This window comes from Rhinopithecus roxellana, chromosome 14 (genome assembly GCF_007565055.1).
Source record: "Rhinopithecus roxellana isolate Shanxi Qingling chromosome 14, ASM756505v1, whole genome shotgun sequence".
NCBI lineage: Eukaryota > Metazoa > Chordata > Mammalia > Primates > Cercopithecidae > Rhinopithecus > Rhinopithecus roxellana.
In genome coordinates this window covers 68,028,144-68,049,197 of record NC_044562.1, presented here as the reverse complement: position 1 = coordinate 68,049,197, position 21,054 = coordinate 68,028,144, and the positions used below count along the sequence as shown (strand labels likewise).

Genomic DNA, 21,054 nt, shown 5'->3' with positions numbered 1-21,054 from the left:
CTAAATAGTGTAATTTCAACTCAGATTTCCATTTTACACTTTCATTCCATTAGTATTTGAAACATTAAAAATTACTCCCTTTCACATAAAAATTACATAATATCTGGAATTATTTACTAGAAACTCCTAGAAGAGTCATTTAAGGATGATTTCTCCTACAGCCCATTCAAGTAATATTGGCTATAAAACCATTAAAAAGAAGTTATCCACCCTAAAATCAGAAATCTAAGAGCTAAATTATTACATAAACCTTACTATAAAAATTTACATTGCAGCCAAGGCGGGCGTATCACAAGGTCAGGAGATGGAGACCAGCCTGGCTAACATGGTGAAACCCGTCTCTACTAAAAAAAAGTACAAAAAATTAGCTGGGCCTGGAGGCGGGCACCTGTAGTCCCAACTACTTGGGAGGCTGAGGCAGGAGAATGGCGTGAACCCGGGAGGCGGAGCTTGCAGTGAGCAGAGACTGTGCACCACTGCACTCCAGCCTGGGCAGCACAGTGAGACTCCGTCTCAAAATAAAAAAAATTTACATTGCATTCAGAGCACATTAAACTATTTACCTGTCTTCTGGAGAGGAGTTCCTCTGATATGAATTAAGGTTTTCCCTTCTGTCATGACCAGAAGAAGGCTTTAAAAGAGGAAAAAAAGGAGAAAACATTTCAAAAGTTATTTATGTTAAAAAACATAGACTGAAATACATGGCTTAGAAAGTTGGAAGTACTTTAGAAATTGTATCAAAACATTTTTTAAATCATTAAAAATAATTCATGTAACCTAAACAATCTATAAAACAAAATTTTCAGACCATCCTGGATGGGCCTGTCTGTGGCAGGCACCTGTTTTCATTATGGACCAAATACTTCTTTTTTTTTTCCTATTTACTTTTATTTTTTATTTCTTTTTATTTTATTTTTTATTTCAATAGTTTTATGGGGAACAGGTGGTGTTTCATTACGTGGTTAAGTTCTTTAGTGGTGATTTCTGAGACTGTGCTGCACCCATCACATGAATAATGTACACTGTACCCCAATGTGTAGCCTTTTATCCCTAACTGCCACTGCTACCCTCCCCAACCCTTTCCACGGAGTCCCTAAAATTAATTGTATCATTCTTACGCCTTTGCAGGACCAAATACTTCTTTCTAGCCAAAACAATTCAAGGTAGAAAAAGATAATTCTCAAATTTTCGATGACACCTAGTTTATATTTTACTTCTATGTAGTAAGTTGTAATTATTATTATTATTATTATTTTTTGAGACAGGGTCTTGCTCTGTTGCCCAGGCTGGAGTGCAGTGGCACAATACGGCTCACTGCAGACTCAACCACCCAGGCTCAAGTGATCCTCTTGCCTCAGCCACGATATTGTACTTACCTCCTATCTCCGTTGGCTTATGAAAACCACAACTTCAGTACCGGGTAAAACAGTGGCAAGAAACTGACTCTAACATGTTTATAGAAGTTCATTTTTGGCCAGGCGCAGTGGCTCATGCCTGTAATCCCAGCACTTTGGGAGGCCGAGGTGGGCGGATCATGAGGTCAGGAGATCGAGACCATCCTGGCTAACACGGTGAAATACCACCTCTACTAAAAAATACAAAAAATTAGCCGGACGTGGTGGCGGGCGCCTATAGTCCCAGCTACTCAGGAGGTTGAGGCAGGAAAATGGCGTGAACCCAGGAGGCAGAGCTTGTAGTGAGCCGAGATCGCACCACTGCACTCCAGCCTGAGCAACAGAGTGAGACAGCGAGGCTCTGTCTCTTCAAAAAATAAAAATAAAATAAAAAATTTAAAAAAATTCGTTTTTGTTTTCTACAAACATCAATCGAGTGTCTGATATGTATTATACTATGGTAGGTTCTAGGGAATCGAACAACATTACTTTAGGGTATAAGTACTATTCCAAATCTTTTGAAAAAAGATTTGTATCTCCTATCTCCTATCAATATACAAATAAGTAACTTCATGTAACATGAGATTGACATGAGACAGACAGTCCAGTTTGAGACTATATCCTAATTTAAAAAATCCAAATACACTAAGGAACCAAAATGTTTACCTCTGTATATAGGTAAAAATTTTTATATAACTGGTCAACATTCAAATATTGACAAGCCTTTATTTAAGAATTAAAATAATTTTAATTAACCATACTGTAAAGAAAAATAGCATTTAACATACCTTAATCTTGAAATCTAAGATAAACTAAATCAAACAATGAGTAACTGTTCTGCAAACTTACATGCTTGCCTCCTCAATGAAGAAAGGATATATTTTAAAATAGAAAATTATTCTGAGTAGAAATATAAGATCCAACTTCCTCTGATTTTATGACTATCTAATTAACAGCAGTTTGAGTCTAACATAATCACAAGTACAATGCAAAATAGTCTCATTAACTATTGAATTTTTTGAATAGTATCCATTAACTAATCTATATAGGTGAATAAGCATGTAATCAAAATTGATGATTTAAAGTAACCATAGTTTAGCTGTGACTCTGCACTAAATTCAACCATTTTAAAATTCTGTGTCTAATATAAGAAAGTTTTAAAACTTACTTCACTTAGCAACACCGTGAAATAGAATTGTTCAATATATATGACATGGGTTTCCATAAAACTTCACATAAAGCTCTTAGGTCAAATAAAGAGCATGAGATTCATTAAATTCAATGGTAACATAAAATACAATATTGATACTGATCATTTATTACAAAACATAGTCCTTCCTGTGCAGACATTCTGAAGGTTACAATAGATAAGAAAGGCCAAGGAGCTTATGGTCTTGTAGGAGACAGAGAGGCTTATAAAAATTTCCATAATTAAACACATTAGATTATATGATCCCCAGAATGAGAGTGAGTGAGACAGAGAGACAGAGACAGAGAGAGAGAGAGGCAGAAGAAGAAGAAGGCGGGGGGTGGCGGGGGAGAGAAGGGGGAGAAGACAGAGAACAATAAAACTGCATTACCTCCTTTTTCTTTTACAAGGCAAAAAAATTATTTTGATTACATTAAGGAGAAGGCCCCAATTCTGTGCTAATGATTTTTAACACATCTCCGCAACATCTGCTGTGAGCAAGAGGAAGAGACCAAAAATATTGAAGTTGTGAAGAAGAAGGATTTCATAAATTTGATCAAGTAACAAATGACTGGCACACATACTAAGTGCTAAAAGGAGATCTTGAGTAGGAAACAATCACTGTAGCATAGAGTGCTAAGGGATGAAAGTGGGAAAACCGGGACTTGAATTTGGCTTTGGTAGATGAATAGGATTTCACCAAGTTAAAAATCACTTTTGGGTATGAATTAAATATTAAGAACTTGAATTTCCCATTTCTTTTATCACAGAGTTTAGATTGTAAGTCAGTGCAGTAGTTGAAAATACTACACAGTCAGAATTACCTTTAAAATTTTTATAAATTGTTCATGAAGCAAAACAAATATGATGACATCATGCAGTAACTCATAGTCTCCAACAATGGAGAGAGAGCAGTATGAGGAGACAAGGGGAACAAGAAGACTGAGTCCAGTGGCTTTCAGGATCCATTAGACTTTAAGAGAAGGAGCGAGGAGGGGCTGGAAGAGGTAGGGAGCTTGCTAAGGAAGCTATAGTAAGGTTCAAGGGAAAAACAGGGGATTCTCAGTTGAAGCCTTATGAACCTAACAGGTGAGTCCTCCTAATATCAAAGGAAGAGCTGAGCTTCACCTAAAGAAAGAATGAGCATCAACCCAGCTAGTGGACCCATTGTGGCTAACACAAAGGAGAGAAATGGAAGCAGACCAAAGAGAGCTGGCTGGGAGAACCAAGCCACTAAGTGTCAAGGGCATGCTAAATGAAGTCACCCACTCATAGGCTGGGGGAGAAAATGCCACAGGAGACCCATCTGGGCCGCAAGAGGGAAGCGTGGAGAAGCAGAGGCTAAGAGGAACCAAAAGAGGAGTCTGAGAAAGGCTAAACATTTCTCCCTTTGAGTAAAAGGCATTAGTGTAAAGATCTGAGTGCTCTTGTCTAACATGGCTCTGTCAAGAGCCAGTTCTGCACAAGGTCTCCTTTCTTTACGTACCCAGCCCCTAACACAGAATCTGTCACCTACTAGGTCCTCAATAAATTAACTGTTTAAGTAACAATGGACCAATGAGTACAAGCCCCAAAAAGGCCGATTTCAGAACAATATACAAGGGTTACTGACAGATGGAACTACCTTAGGAAACTGTGAGCCCCATGCCAAAAGAGATATGCAAGCAAAGGCTGGATGTCTACCTAGCAGGGAGGTGGGTGAGTGTCTTCTCACACTTGACAGAGGTTGGAAAAGATTGCAGCAGAGGTTGCCGTACTCTACAAGTCTATCAGTTCAGCTTAATAAGCACCTACTACAGGGCCTACTGTCAAGGAGCTTGCAATCTATTGCTTCTCATTAAAGAAGGAACTTTAGGTGTGCACAGCTGTAAGAGGAGAGGAAGGGAAGAGTGCCTACATTTATAACCAAATAAAAATACAGTTCCCCCTTTACTGACTCCACGGCCCAAAAAGTGATGTCCTGGTTTTAAATCCATGCAGCTGGAAAGAGAAGGAAGTTGAGTAGTTTGCTCTCCTGCCAAGGCCACTCACAGGCAGAACAGTTTTGAAAGCAGATGGAATTACTGGTCCCTATTACTGCCCTGACCTCATCTCCTACAATTCTCCCCTTCTGATACCTGCTCCACTCTAGATTCTTTGTCTTTGCTGTTCCTTTTGCCAGGCACACTCTTTCCCCCAGATATCGGCATAGTTAACTCTCACATTTTCAAGTCCCTGCTCAAATGGCTATCTTTTCAATGGGCCCTACTCACTCCTCTATTAAAAACTGCAGCCCCTCAATGTTGAATCCCCCTACCCTATTCTACTTCTTTTCTCCATAGGACAATTCTATTACTTAACATTCTAACATACTATATAACTTACCAAGTTTATAATTTATTTTGTCTCCTCCCTACAACAACTATAATGTAAACTCCACGAAAACAAGTGTTTGTTTTATTCACTATTTTGTTCAAAGTTCTTAGAACAATCACTATAACATATAACAATCAATATAACATATAACACATACAACACTATTTTGTTCAAAGTTCTTAGAACAATCACTAGAACTCAATATGCATTTGTTAAATAAATGAACACACACTGTCTAAAGTACAGCACAGAATAAGAGACCATCTATTCATAAGAAATACGCAAAAAGAGGCTCACATTGTAAACAGATACGCAGGAATTTCCCTGCACTGTTTGTCACTTATTTTTCTTTTACATGTGATCACTCACATCATATATGCAGGCCCTGATGCATGCATCCATGTGTACACACACACATGCACGCACACACATGTACACACACTCCTGTATGTTCTCTCAACTGCCCTCATGCGCTCTAATACTTACACAGAGCTAAGTATCTGCATTTAAAATTGTTTAAGTTAGATGGATGTATTAGGTTGGTGCAAAAAGTAATTGTAGTTTTAAAAACTGCAAAAACTGCAATTGCTTTTGCATCAATCTAAGTGCCACTCTACTGTCTGGCTCTAATGTCCTAATTACATAAATGCATTTATTTTTAAATAATAGGTAATTGACTATAAGTTTACATCCTCTGTTTTAAGTTTCAAACACTTACTTTTATCTGTGCCACACTGCTTTTCATGTTCTGTTGCCAGTTGGTCCAATAAATCAAAGACTCCTCAAACTGGTCCAAAGAACAAGTACTCAATGCTCTGAATTCCTTGATAGTTTGCTTTTTCTGTCTGCAAACATCACCTACAAAATATACCAAAGAAAGCTTTGTTAACACTAATAAAGTGTGTAAAATGATGATCTTTTTTCTACACAATGGACATTTGACCACCTTATTTTTCTAAATCCATAAAACAAATATAATAACTAAATAATTTAAAAATCCTTAAGTAGTTACGCATAATAACGTATACCTAACATAAAAGTAGAAAAAAAATCCATGAACAAGAGAGCAAATAGGTTTTATTCTAAGGACCAACGGGAACAAAAGTTAATTTAAAAAGAGATGTCCTATAACTGTATTAAAAATGTTCTCACAGTGAGGGAGATACATACCTACATCATAACATAGCAGTGTGGTATTATTTTTAAAAAAACTGAGGAAACAATGACAGAAGAGAAACTCTTTTATAAACTGAGTATAAAAATCCAATGTTTCTATATAGACAAAGAATGAAACACCCAATATCCTTGAAATAATGATCATTAAGAAATAAATACAATCCACATAGAAATTTAAGGTGCTAAACTACAATAATTATGTCTCAATGTGATCCATTAATGGCACAAAGCTTCAGATATATGCACATAGGAGAACTAAGTATTTGGCTCAGAATAAACCTAGTCATCAGCATTAAATCTAAAATCTTCAGATGTCTTTTAATATTCTAAGTAAATTTTAGTAATTTTGTGTAAGATGCTAAATTGACACTTACGTTCACAAAAAACTTGCATTCAAATATTTTATTGGAAGTACATATCTAAATGGTTTATAGCATAAGGCAACGAAATCCCAAAAATAAAATAGAAAACAAAATAAAAGGATTAAAAGATACAGAGAATGCAGAGAAAGCAATGTGCTTAGTACCAAAATAACTGAATACAACTGGAAAAAAATTAATTTCAGTGTCAGAAAGGGTATAACAGATTATCTGGTCCAATTCCTTCTTTTAAAAGAGAACACTGAAAGTCAGATAAGCCATTTCAATTATAATTATGATAACTAAATTATAATACCAGTTAGACTTACAACTAGAAACCTACAATAAGGACACCCTGTTAAGTATTCCTTTCACCAGCACACACATACAAATACTCTTGATATTATAAAGTGATACAGAGCTGCTATGATTTAATGCAGATGGGGATGTATACAAATTACTAAGTCAAGAAATGTTTCTATTACCATGGTTGGCATGGTGTCACGGTTAGTAAAGGCAAACATATCAATCTATAAAATATAGCTGCAATCTAAAGCACATCACTGCTTATGTATGAGGCCTATAGTTAAATAGACAAATGTGAGTAACTTTACATAATATGCTTATTAATAGGCTATTTCTTCAATTAGTTGCAGTTGTTTAGAAAGCTCAACCTTGTTTTTGGCTGGCAAGTTGTACCCAAATCTTTTCTTTATGTATCTTTTTAAAGTTTATCAGCACTTTGGGAGGCCAAGGTGGGTGGATCACGAGGTCAGGAGATCGACACCATCCTGGGTAACATGGTGAAACCCCATCTCTACTAAAAAAAATACAAAAAATTAGCCAGGCTTAGTGGCGGGCGTCTGTCGTCCCAGCTACTCAGGAGGCTGAGGCAGGAGAATGGCGTGAACCCGGGAGGCGGAGCTTGCACTGAGCCGAGATTGCGCCACTGCACTCCAGCCTGGGTGACAGAGCGAGACTCCGTCTCAAAAAAAAAAAAAAAAAAAAAAAAAACAACAACAACACAACAAAAGATTACTCTGGGTCCTAAATCCTAATGCCCACAGACTAGCCTATCTAGGACCTTATCATGCCCACAACTATGACATTATTGTTTGAACTTAGTTTCAGAGTAACTTTTCCTACTGGATGCTATACCTTAGATAAATAATTGAGAAAATCCAGAATAAGTTATGTAAAACATTTCATAAAATCAGACTCTGTGACAGTAGCAGAGAGGAGAGGCATGCCCCTCTAACTTTAACCGTCTATTCTGATACCATGCAAGAATTACTACCTTAATAAGCCTACGTTATGAAAAGTCAAATAAACAATATGCTTCAAAGGGGAAAGAGAGGTTCGAGACTAGAAAGTTTCATACATAGAAAAATTACACTATTTTCCTCTAAGAACTTAAATAATGAGAGTGTATTGATTTCCAGGGCCACACTGGGTAGTTTATGTGGCACTTCTGAACAAGTTTTTTAAAACGGTAACTGAACTTCCACTTCTGAAATGGCTAGGAAGATCCTACTGAAGCCAATCCTTTCACTGATAACAACCATAAACTCCTGACAAAACATACAACATCCACCTGAAGGCACTGGAGAATGAACAAAAGCAGGCTCAGTCTAGAGGACAGCTGCCCTGAGAAAGGAGCAACATGAGTGAGTTATCCCATTTAATATAGCTTCAGTCTGAGGGCAAGCTGCAGTCTGTACCACGCAAAGGTGGCTAAAACTGATGAAAAGCTGCAGCCATTCTCATTTGAAGAACAAGTGGACAGAGTCTGAGACAACCACAGCTGCTGGAAACTGAGGGGGGAATCCAGGAGGGGAGAGAGTCAGTGGAGGGGAACCCCATATGCTGGGTATAAATTGTTCCCACATCTCTATCTCTGAATCAACACATGTACAAGACAGATTCCTGCCAAGAACTAAACTAAGATTTGAACTGTTGCTAAAGAGACTAGAGTTTGCAATTTAAGTCCAACCAAGTTAACTCCCTAAAAAGTTACCACTCCTTAGAGGAATGTAAGGAAACCAGAGTCTCTATAACATAAAAATAACAATATTCAGGAGACAATTTAAAATAACATTTAAAAAATGTGGCCCAATCTTAAGGGAAAAGACAATCAAAACAGATCAATGCTGAGATGACCCAGATCCTGGAATTAGTATACCAGGTTTTTAAACCATGGTTTTTAAAACATATGGAACGATGCAAAGAAAAATATGCCTGGGAAATTTCAGCCAAGAGAAATGATAAAATAGAACCAAACAAATTCTAAAACTGAAAAATACATGAAATAAAAAATTCACTGAATACACTTAACAGAATGGTTAATAGTTAAAGCCAAAGATAAAGAGAAAAATCTTGAGAGCAGAAAAGAAAAAAACAACATATTATATACAAGGAAATAACAATTCAAATTACTGCTGACTTCTCATCAGAAACTAAACAGACCATATTCTCACTTATATGAAGCTAAAAACTTACTGGATCTCATGAAGATAAAGTAGACTGGTGGTTATCAGAGGCCAGAAAGGGGAGTGGGGCGTGGAGGATGAAGGAAATAAAAGGAGTATAAATGTATTTATTACCACTGAACTGTACACTTAAACACAGTAAAGATGGTAAATTACATCTCTATATATTTTTATATTAAAACATTTGAAAAAGAAACGAGACTTGAAAATAGTGAAACAATTTTTAAAAGTGTTAAAAGATAAAAAACAGTTAACCTGGAATTCCCGAAAAAGCACTCTTTAAAGGAAGACAAAATGAACACATTTACTGATTAAACAAAAAACAACAACTACAAAGGATGCAAATTCATCCTTTTTTATGGCTGCATAATATTCCATGGTGTATATGTGCCACATTTTCTTAATCCAGTCTGTCACAGATGGACATTTGGGTTGATTCCAAGTCTTTGCTATTGTGAATAGTGCCGCAATAAACATACGTGTGCATGTGTCTTTATAGCAGCATGATTTATAATCCTTTGGGTATATACCCAGTAGTGGGATGGCTGGGTCATATGGTACATCTAGTTCTAGATCCTTGAGGAATCGCCATATTGTTTTCCATAATGGTTGAACTAGTTTACAATCCCACCAACAGTGTAAAAGTGTTCCTATTTCTCCACATCCTCTCCAGCACCTGTTGTTTCCTGACTTTTTAATGATGGATGCAGCTGGAAACCATCATTCTTAGCAAACTATCACAAGAACAGAAAACCAAACACCACATGTTCTCACTCATAGGTGGGAACTGAACAATGACATCACTTGGACTCGGGAAGGGGAACATCACACATCGGGGCCTATCATGGGGAGGGGGGAGGGGGGAGGGCGGAGGGATTGCATTGGGAGTTATACCTGATATAAATGACGAATTGATGGGTGCTGACGAGTTGATGGGTGCAGCACACCAACATGGCACAAGTATACATATGTAACAAACCTGCACGTTATGCACATGTACCCTAGAACTTAAAGTATAATAAAAAAAAAAAAAAAAAAAAAAGGAGGGACAGGGAGGGGCAGGGGGAGGGGGGAGACTGGGAATAAAAAAAAAAAGAAAAGAAAAATAAAGTAGCTTACAATTAAAAACAAAAACAAAACAAAACAAAACAAAACAAAAAAAAAAAACAACTAAGAGAAACTAAGAGAATTTATCACCTGCAAACCTGCACTACAAAAAATGCTAAAATAAGTTCTTCAAGCTAAAGGGAAATGATACTAGATGGAAACTGTTTTTCAGAAAAAAATGAAGAATACTGTAAATGATACCTTTCTCAGGAATTACAAAATATTGTTTTATTTTCATTTATCTAAAATACATAGGACTCTTTACAGCAAAAATTATGTCTTAAGGGGTTATAATATATGTAGCCAGAGTATACATATGTATAGTATATAGAATTAGTGACCAAAATGGATCTACACTATGCAATGTTTCTACATCTTTTGTGAGGTGATACAATATCGACTCTAAGTAGCACATGAAAAGTTAAGGATATATATATACTGTTTCCTAGAGTAATGACTAAAAAAAAAAAAAAAATGTACAAAATATAGCTTAAAAGCCTACAAATTAAAATAGAATTTTTAAAATATTTAAAACAGAAGTTACCCCTCCCTCACCTGAGGATGAGATCCCTGTAGGGATAACCCTTATCTCAGCTGGATTTTAGGACCATTTGCCTCAACAAGATGACTCTGTTGAAACCAAATTGCATGATTCTTTCCAAAGGTCCTGTTTTTAATGGCTACAAAGGTTTAGAGAGCCATAAAACTCAAAACTTTACTCGACTTACTTCTGCTCAAAGATATTGGTATTTTTTTCCCTACCTCTACCAGCACAACCATTTAACATTTCTAACATATCCTTCACTACCTTTAAACCCAGTGTTATTTATACATACACATGTTCCCCAACAAATAATACTTACAGCACTTCTGTTATTTGCCCAGCATCTTTCTAGGCATTGGACAGGCAGCAATGAACTACCCTAACAAAATCTCCTGTTCACATGAAGTTTACATTCTAGGTATAAGAAATAAATCTATAACAATAAGCAAAACACTAAGCCACTCAAGCAAGGTGACAGGTTGGGTTTTTTGCCTACACGTCAGTTTTAAATCACTACTTAATCGTGTAAAACTAGTTTGACATCACTAATATTAAAAACAACCCGAATCAAGAAAAAATGCATGAGAGAAGAATTACTTGTACATATACTGGGGCCCACCTCTGACTTACTAAATCAGAAAACGGGCAGAAAGTACAGGAGAAACCCACGCATACTTGATTTATGAAAGTATTCCCAAGGTAATTCCAAAATCCAACTTTTCCCTAAGTCTCCTCAGTTTTTCAATTCTACATAAGAAACTTAGGTTTTCAATTTGTTCTCAAACTACGAGCCACTTAGGCAGAATAGAGAGACCCCACAGCCTACCTACTTTATGGTGAAGAACTTAGTAGCAGGTCAATTGGAAAGGGACACAAAAATTCCAAATGAATTAATTCTTAATAATTCACAGGTAAGAAGTGTTTTATAAACCTGAGAAATTATGGCCACAATTTATAATTACTTCTACAATCTTATTCAATCCTCATAATTACCCTGCTGTGGCGATTTTTTTTTAAGCCATGTTTTTCAGTGAAACAATTGAAGCACAGCAAATTCAAGCAATTTGTCCAAGCAAATTACACCTAGTAAATGGCAGAAGCTAAAATTCAAAGCCAGGTTTATCTGATGCCAAAGCCATATATCGTGTCCCAATGAAAATGCCAACACTAATGAATTGAAGCCAAAATGGTAAATTATAAAATGTAAATAAGTACAGACTACTATCCAGAAAATTATCCTAGCCTTAATTGATCCATTCATTCAAAGTTCCAGATAGCAAAGACTGTGATTTCATATAACGAAGTACTACTTCTTTTCAAACATTCATAGTAATTTTAAGCATTCCTTTATTTAATTTAGCATACCTAGAATTCACTGTGACTAGATACACTATGAGCAAAAAATAAAAATAAAAAATCATTTGACCCTATTGCACAAGATTTAGCATTTTCCTTTGCTATTCTCCTGGGGTTTTAAACCCAGTTCCTCTTTCCAACCTACTTACACACTTCAAAACAAGCAATTTCTGTGCATTTTATTTCAAGTTACCTTACATATTTAAATTTAATGAGTTTTCTTTCTGATCGATATCATCTTTCCCCTTTCAATCTTCATCAGCAAATAATTTATGGCAATAAAGTACAATCTGTTACATTTCCACGTCTCAAAATGTAAGTGTGAAAATGACAATATGGTAAAGTAGACCGCTATCACAGTTCTAACAAAAAATGAATACAGTATTGTCATTGTACAGATTTATACAGAATATGCCTGTTCGGAAATTCTGAGTTCAACATATACATGCTAATACTTACACTAATTGGAAATTCCTGAAATGAGAGCAATTTATCTAGAGTTTACAGCACTCTCTACTCTTCTAAGCATCACTATGTGAATTTTATGGTGAATCATTAAATTTCTGTCCCCTTCTCACAAGAAAGCAACTCAACAAAACCACACCTGCTCTCCTGAAGAAAGAGGATATTTTCCAATAGGAAATATAGTACTCACGAGAGCACTATTAAAAAAATGAGTTTTTCTCTCAGTTTCATCAAGCATTAGAAAGCAAAATATTTAACAACATTTATGAGTACTTCAGACTGTTAACCAGAAAATGGTGAATTCTACAATTATCTCAAAAATTAAGAAAATGAGAAAATGTTCAACTAATGGCTGAAATGCACTGCTTTCCAGATGATTTCAGTAGCAAAACACTTCTACCATTGTCACTTCGGTGTCCTCAGTTCAAATTAGAGGAACTTGCTGAAACATACTATCGTAAAATTGCTAAAGGAAGGGGGAATCAACAGTGAATTACCTTTAGTTGGCTCCTCCGGCTTCTAAATAGTAACAACAGGTTTGGTGAATTTCAAACATTTTAACAGAGTTCATATTTAAAACAAAAACAAACAAAAAAAACACCTTAGTTGCCCAATGGGGAAAGTGGTAATATTATACAATACAAAATAAAAACTGTCTTAAAATTATTCTAAATGCCAAAATATAATGGGAGGGGAGATAATGGAATTCTCAGAAAATACCTCAACAAGAGCCAAGCCCCCAAGGAACAGAGTTCCCTTCCCAGGGAACAAACAGGAATAACAGATTGGCTTTGCTCTTGAACAACATGAAACAAGATTGCTATATACTTTCCATATCTGTACTGAAGGAATCTGTTTAGAAAAACCATTTCTTGCTATTTTTTTCCCCTTCTTAAAAATATTTACATATTAGTGAAAAATTTGCCTCATGATATACCACATAAGGCCAAAAAATTATAATTTGATGTCAGCATAGAATCACAATTTCAAGAAAATAAAAGAGTCAAAATACTCCTCTTTCTAGAAAAGTCACCAGGTACAGGCTGGCAACCCCTTATCGGCAGTTCTAAACTCCGTAAAGCTCTGAAAATACAAAGATTATTCTTAAGCATGTGGCAACTCACTTGACAGCAAAACTTAGCATATACTGACTTGATACTTAATGTGACTTGATACAGTGCAGAAATATTAATATGCTTGATTAGAGGATGCTGTGCAGACCCCAAAAGGGGGATTACTTAATATGTAGGATAGGTACTGCAGTTTTCTAAAAACTACAAGATACTGAAGTCAAAACACTTCTGGCTCCAAGAATTACAAATGAAGAGTTGCAGAGCTGTACTCCGTTTTGCTTCCTGGTCATTGCATACACCAGGTGTGCTCTCTGACTCATAGCCATTTGAATGACTAGATTGCCAGGTTCTAGTATAGGGCTGGAAGTTGTGCAGATGGTTCTGGACATTGTTTTCTGTAAGAAATAAGTAATGTAAAAGCATTTGACTGGTCTGCAACTCTGTGTGGAGAGTAGACACCCCAAATTTTGAGACACTTTAAAACAGTCAGACACAGATGAGTGGAAAAAAAAAAAAAAAAGACATTTTAATGAACCCAATGATACCATTATTTACACTGAAATCTTCACATTATAAATTGGGAGGTAGTATTACCCCCCATTCATTTCCTATATCATGAAGCTAGTCCATCTTAGGCTGTTTAAGTAACCAAAGAGTTAAGTAATACAATCATTTGGAAATACTTTTAATTTTTTTTTTTTTTTTTTGAGACGGAGTCTCGCTGTGTCACCTGGGCTGGAGTGCAGTGGCCGGATCTCAGCTCACTGCAAGCTCTGCTGCCTCCCAGGTTCATGCCATTCTCTCGCCTCAGCCTCCCAAGTAGCTGGGACTACAGGCGCCCGCCACCTCGCCCGGCTAGTTTTTTGTATTTTTTAGTAGAGACAGGGTTTCACCATGTTAGCCAGGATGGTCTCAATCTCCTGACCTCATGATCCGCCCATCTCAGCCTCCCAAAGTGCCGGGATTACAGGCTTGAGCCACCGTGCTCGGCCTATACTTTTAATTTTTTAAAATTTTTTATGCATAGGAAGATTCCCCAATGTGCTCCTTTTCAACAGAATGCAGGATCAATGAGAACAGGAATTTGTCTATTTTTGTTAGTTTCAACATTTCAATCAGCTGTCTCTTGATTTACAGTACAGTACTGATTTCTATTTAAGTTGGTTTTAAAGAAAAATTCTACATGTTGAACTTTCTAATGATTCATTTAAAAATAAATTATGACATTTATGGGGCAAATTCCCTTCATCCTGTCCTCTATTTCTACTGTTTCATCCCTACACAGCTATTTTTTGATATGTTGATATGTAAGTTCACACTTGATGCCGCTAATCTTTTTTTTTTTTTTTTTTTTTTTTTTTTTTGAGACAGAGTCTGACCCAGGCTGGAGTGCAGTGGCATGATCTCAGCTCACTGCAGCCTCCACCGCCCAGGTTCAAGTGATTCTCATGCCTCAGCTTCCTGAACAGCTAGGATTACAGGCGTGCATCACCATGCCCAGCTAACTTTTTGTATTTTTAGTAGAGACGAGATTTCCCCATGTTGGCCAGACTGGTCTCGAACTCCTGACCTCAAGTGATCTGCCCACTTGGGCATCCCAAAGTGCTGGGATTACTGGAGTGAGCCACCATGTCCAGCCTGATGTCTCTAATTCTTAACCTCTCCTACCCACTGTAATTTGGCTTTCCCTTCCCACTACTTCACAACACTTACCAATGTTACACAATAACTTCTTGTTACTAAATCCAGGGGTGGCTTCCTTCTTTTATGGGACAATGCTCTAGCATTTGGCACCTAATCCCCTTCTTGAAGTTCTCACTTGTCAACTTACAGGGACACCACCTTCATTTGTCCACCCCTTTATTATTTATTATGCCTGAGAGTTTAATCTTTGCTTGTGAATTTACATTTTGTTCATTGTTACACTAGAGACAACCCAACACCAGAGGCTTTCAATACATATTTGTTAAATGAATGAATGAATAGTCCTTATCTTTTCTTTCTCCATATTCTCTGTAGAAGATCATCTCCATCCCCATAGCTTCAATTAACATGTGAAAACAACTTTTTACTCCAGCCAATCTTCTCTGAAGTTCCAAATCATTATGTCCAATTGGCTACAGGAAACCTCTATGTGGATGTGTCAAAGGCAATTTGAACTAAAGAAATCCACACTGGAACTCATTATTTCCTTCTCCCCATCTCAAATCAGCTCTTCTTCTAAGATATGACTTACAAAGCTTCCCAGGGGGCAATTTCCTTTTCCTTACTCCCCATAAGTTGATTCTATCAAATCTGCCCATGTTTTCCCCTCATTCTGTCACTGTATATAGGAGGCTGGGGAAAGGTTCCATTTAGGCTAAGGCCATAATTGATATTTACATTCAGTGGCTGAGAAAAGCTGGGTGCAGCGGCATGTGCCTAGAGTCCCAGCCTGGGCAACACAGTGAGATCCCATCTCAAAAGAATAGTAAAACAAGAAGAAAAAAGAAAAGTGCTTACAGAGAAAATGAGGAATTATGAAGCTAAGAGAAAGAAAGTACAGTCATGGTCTTTACTAAAGGCAGTGCCTACGTATGGTGGGGAGATACATACATTACACAGCAGACAAGGCATTGAGGACTCTGTCCTCGGGTAAAGAAGAAATGTCTAAGTGCTACAACAATGTTATAAACAAAGTTTTACTGGAAAAGAGGGTTTGGGACATACAGAAAGAAGCAGGTCTTGAAGCTGAGTCTTGAAGAACAAGTAGGAATTATCCATATAGAAAGGGGAAAAAGGTCATTCGGGAAATAAGATAAGCATGTGTAAAGACTCAGAGACAGAGAATTTGGGGATTCTAGGGTGTATATGAAAAACTGAACATGAATAAGATGGAACATGAGAGACTCATTAAGTTAAACTATGAAAGCCTCTGTATGAGGACACTGGATCCTCAAGGTTTTTGGTCACTGCTACATATCCAGAACCTAGGACAGTGTCTGCTACTTAATAAGTTCCAACTCTAAAATTAAATTAAAAATGGGGAGTGTAGATTTCTGCGATTACTCCTATTTCGTCCCACACAGAACTCCCTACAATGCCATTTTGTCAACTTGCTCATCAAGGAATACAATAGCAGCCTTGTCTCACCTATTAACTCCTACTTCTTGGAAATACTAAGATTTCCAAGTCTTAGCGCATCAAGACAGCACTATCAGATGCCACTCCCTATTAGTCTTCACTCCATGTTAACCTGTGGAGCAAGCAGCTTGAAAACACTTCCTCATTGAGTGAGATGAAAAAAATACTAGTTCCTTTGCAGGAACTGCAAAAGGAAATTTATCCCTAAAGGTGCAGTTCTTTCAACTTACAAAATCAACCCTAATTACTGAATATGCCATATGCCTTCATGATACATTCAAACCACTCTCTCCTGTCCCAAATCTGTTCCTCAGCTTGCCTAATTAAGTACATGGGTGAATACATTCTGCCAATTTTCATGGCACAGCTTTGAAAGTCACCTGATTATTTAATTAGAGAGCCACTTAGTAAACCACATTCTGGTTTAAAGAAAACTCGGAGGTGTTGGCCTCTATAGAGAAATTGAGCCCCTAGACATGTAAGCACTGCATTCTACTACAAAGGCTCCTGTAGCCAGGTCTAAAGTAAAGCTACACTGACAAACTATTTCAGGGACTCACAGAGTAACTTTTCAGGTGGAAGTGCTGAACTCTGTCTAGCTCCAACCATTTATAAGTTAGGCTGAAAGAAAGGTTAAACATGAGTCGCCACTGAGTTCATCCTTCCCACTAGCTAATTCATTCTACAGGAGTTTATATGTCCCAAGGCCAAGGCAGCATACCCCGTTTTTGGTATCTGTTCAATAGGAAAGACCTATTAACTGGACTATATATAGTAAAGGCTTGCTTTAATCCATGCTTAAAGTTTGCACTTTGTTATAGACATTCAAATGTCTCTTCCAATGTCCACTTGGGAAATGTATATACTGAGAAAAAGCCTAAGTCTGGGAGTTTGCCAAAACTAGTATGCTCTCTGGCTTTACAGTTCCACCACCCTCCCATGCTCAGATAAACAGAAAAGTGGGGGAAATTCAACAAGGTAGCCTTCAAAGTTATAAGTGGGATCAGATGTATTACTAATAGCCACTTCTTTCTTGGACTAGCTCCAGGCACCATGAACAAATCATGACCAAGTTAGGGATATGATAGGTAGTACAAAATTCCATCTAAATATAGGTGGACAATAAACTGAAATTATTATTCAAGTTAAGGCATGGGCATTCGAAATACAAAATGTGTCACTGTGCTGTCTTCTGGGTGGTCTCAGGTACAAGCCACTGTAGGTCACTCAACAATGTTCAATCATGGGGAAGGAGAGTTAACTTCTTTTCTTTTTCTTCTTCTTCTTTTTCTTGAGAAAGAGGCTCACTTTATCACCCAAGTTGGAGTGCAGTGGAGTGATCTCGGCTCACCGCAACCTCTGCCTCCAGGTTCAAGTGATTCTCGTGCCTCAGCCACCCTAGTAGCTGGGGCTACAAACGCACAGCACCACACCCTGCTAAATTTTTTTGTATTTTTAGTAGAGACAGGGTTTCACCATGTTGGCCAGGCTGGTCTCGAACTGCTGATCTCAAGTGATCCGCCTGCCGTGGCCTCCCAAAGTGCTGGGAATGCAGGCATGAGCCATCGCGCCCCACCAGAAGAATTAACTTCTAAAAGTTCAACAGCTGGGAAAGCTAATAGGGCTAAGAAAGCTCGCTTAGAAAAAACAGGTAGTCTAGGAAGTATCAGAACTCCAAAAAGTGATTGGAGGTAATCTATCCAAAGCAGAGAAGGATGTGGTGGCATAATAATAAATACTGGCTGCCCATGGATCAAGTACTTTGGAGCAAGGAGGGCAGCAAACCTGATTCTGAGGACATGCTATGAACCATAGCATGCCCCTAAAAGATGGGCTAGAGCAGAAGTTCTCAAACTAACTGGCATGAGAATCACTCGAATGCTTTGGCGCAAAAAAAAAAAAAAACTGTTGGGCCTGCATTTCCACGTTTCTGATTCAACAGAACTGGGTGAAGCCCAGTAATTTACATTGCCAACAAGCTTCAAAGAGATGTTGCTGATTCAGGAGACCACATTTTTGGAACCACTAGACCAGGGTATTAGATCAAAATTCTTGGCCTTTAACTTATAACCAAGATAGTCTCAGAGCCCCAGTCAACTGAGTTGGGTAAGACTCCATAAAAGTGGCATGGACACTTAAAACTAGAAGGGCACTGGCTGAGCGCAGCGGCTCACCCTGTAATCCCAGCACTTTGGGAGGCCGAGGTGGGTGGATCACGAGGTCAGGAGATAGACACCATCCTGGCTAACATGGTGAAACCCCGTCTCTACTAAAAATAAAAAAAATTAGCAGGGCATGGTGGCTGGCGCCTGTAGTCCCAGCTACTCGGGAGGCTGAGGCAGGAGAATGGCGTGAACTCCGAAGGAGGAGCTTGCAGTGAGCCAAGATCCCGCCACTGCACACCAGCCTGGGCGACGGTCTCACTCCGTCTCAAAAAACAAACAAACAAAAAACCTGGAAGGACACTTAAAGGTGGAAAGGCAACACTCAGACCCAGAGGGCAAGAACTGAGGCACAGACAGAACTCATCAACTGTATCATAGTAGCAATTTACAATAATACAAAGCTAACACTGTATATCAGGCACTGTGCTCAGTGCCTCATCTGCATTATTTTCTTTATACTTAAAAAAAGACAACACAGTGAGGCAGGTATTGTATTATTACCTACATGTTTTCAGATGATGAAGCTGACAATAGAGACTTTTAAGTAACTTGCTCCAAGTGATAGACCTAGTAATAGCTAAATAAAACTGAAATCTTTGGTCTACTAGTCCATCACCCAGGACCAACAAAGGTAGCTTTCCTCAACCTACTGATAAGGCCTGTAACAAGGCTTCTCCTCTCCTGGTCAAAACCACACTTTTAATGTCAATTTTAAATCTGCCCTTGCATAGTAGGATAATCTATGTTAACTCCTGAATTCACAAGCAATCCTACAACAAGTTAAGTCTAAATACGGATAAGAGGTAGGTTAACTCATCTGCTGAGGACCAAGTTTGCTTGTTTATCTGCTATTTCGAGTCTCTGCACATCCAAAAATGCAAAGGAAACTCTTACCTAATTCTTGCATCTAGAATAGGCTTTCTCCAAATCCTGCCTTCTCCAATCACCTCAAAAGAATTGTTAGGATTAAGTGGAAATAGGTATGGTAGTTTTTGCAGTTAAACTCAGTGAAATTAACGATTATATTTCCGTTCTATAATGCTGTGTTATAGGACCCAAAGCTCCTTAGAGAGATGGAGTCTGGATACCCAAGTTTAGCAGTTATTACCTCATTGGAGATAGTTCAAGTTATGGAAGGATCAAGAATGACAGATGAAGAGGACACAAGAGAAGTGAAGTGTCTTCAAAACTAAACTCTAGAAACTATCAGTATTTACAGGGCAAATAAATGACAAAGAAACTGCTAATGAAATTTAAAACAAATAGCCAAAGGGATATAATGCCGGAAAGAGGCATAAGAGTGCAAGTACTTCAACTAACTTTTAATCAACTAGAGCTCATTAATACCACTCCCGTGGCCCTGGGACCAGGGCACTGGGAAAGGGGCTTTGGCAAGCCCAATGGACTCCAGAGGCTCTAAGTATAAAACACACTGCACACGAAACAACAGAGCACCAGCGTTGGTGCAGGACTTCAGACAGCTGCAGGAACCTCACAAGGAAGGTCAGCCGGTCCGCTCAGGCAGTCAGTTCACGGCAGCCCATTCCCTCCCCACCAGCTTGGACTCCTCAGATCCAGCCACTCTCACACCCCTCCGGCGGGCCCGAGCGTGGCGGGAAGACCCACGCACACTCCAATGCCGCTCACAGCCATATCAGTGAGCCCGCACCCACTCCTCAGGGTCTTTCACTTCCCACCCGACCCGGCGACCTGCCACTCCCGCTCCGCTTCGCTGCCTTCGGGGACTCCACGGAGTTCGATAATTACCTAAAGCTCCACCGCGCCGCCATTACACCGGATGTACGTCACTTCCTCTTCCCGAGCGCCGACAGCAGGAACAAGGCAGATAGTGAAATACGTAAAAACTTGACGCAGAATTGGCTTGATGCGGTATCCTTTTAATTTATTTCAGATATCATATCATAATGCCAGAGTCAAAGCAGTCGATCTAGGCACACTGTCTTCTTAACAAAATGGCGACTAAAAAGAGAAGTTGGCATGAACTACAAAGTCCGAAATCCAGCACCCGTGCTGACGGAAATGACGAAAGCATAATTGTAGTTTAGCGGGGAAATGGCGCGGTGTACGATGGGAATTGTAGTTCATACAGTTGCGCGCCAACGAGTTAACATCCACGCTGCTCACTGGCAGCCTAGTAGTGTTTAGGGTCTAGACAAATTTACTTTAATCTAAAACTATTTCACTGCATTTTGGGGAATTTTTTTTTTTTTAGCAGTCAGTTGTCACTTTCCTCGAAAA

At 38.3% G+C, this 21,054-nt stretch overlaps 1 protein-coding gene across 1 annotated transcript in view; it reads right to left on the bottom strand.

Annotated features, from left to right (window-relative positions):
* CWC22 (CWC22 spliceosome associated protein homolog) overlaps window positions 1–20,852 on the bottom strand; it is a 64,220-nt gene extending 43,368 nt beyond the window's left edge. The window contains exons 1-3 of the mRNA XM_010382918.2: window positions 20,563–20,852; window positions 5,657–5,796; window positions 564–631 (exon numbers count right to left, since the gene is read on the bottom strand). Coding sequence (XP_010381220.1) covers window positions 564–631; window positions 5,657–5,683 — 95 coding nt within the window. The 5' untranslated portion in view covers window positions 5,684–5,796; window positions 20,563–20,852. The remainder of the gene's footprint in view (window positions 1–563; window positions 632–5,656; window positions 5,797–20,562) is intronic.
* Between the last annotated feature and the right edge of the window lie 202 nt (window positions 20,853–21,054).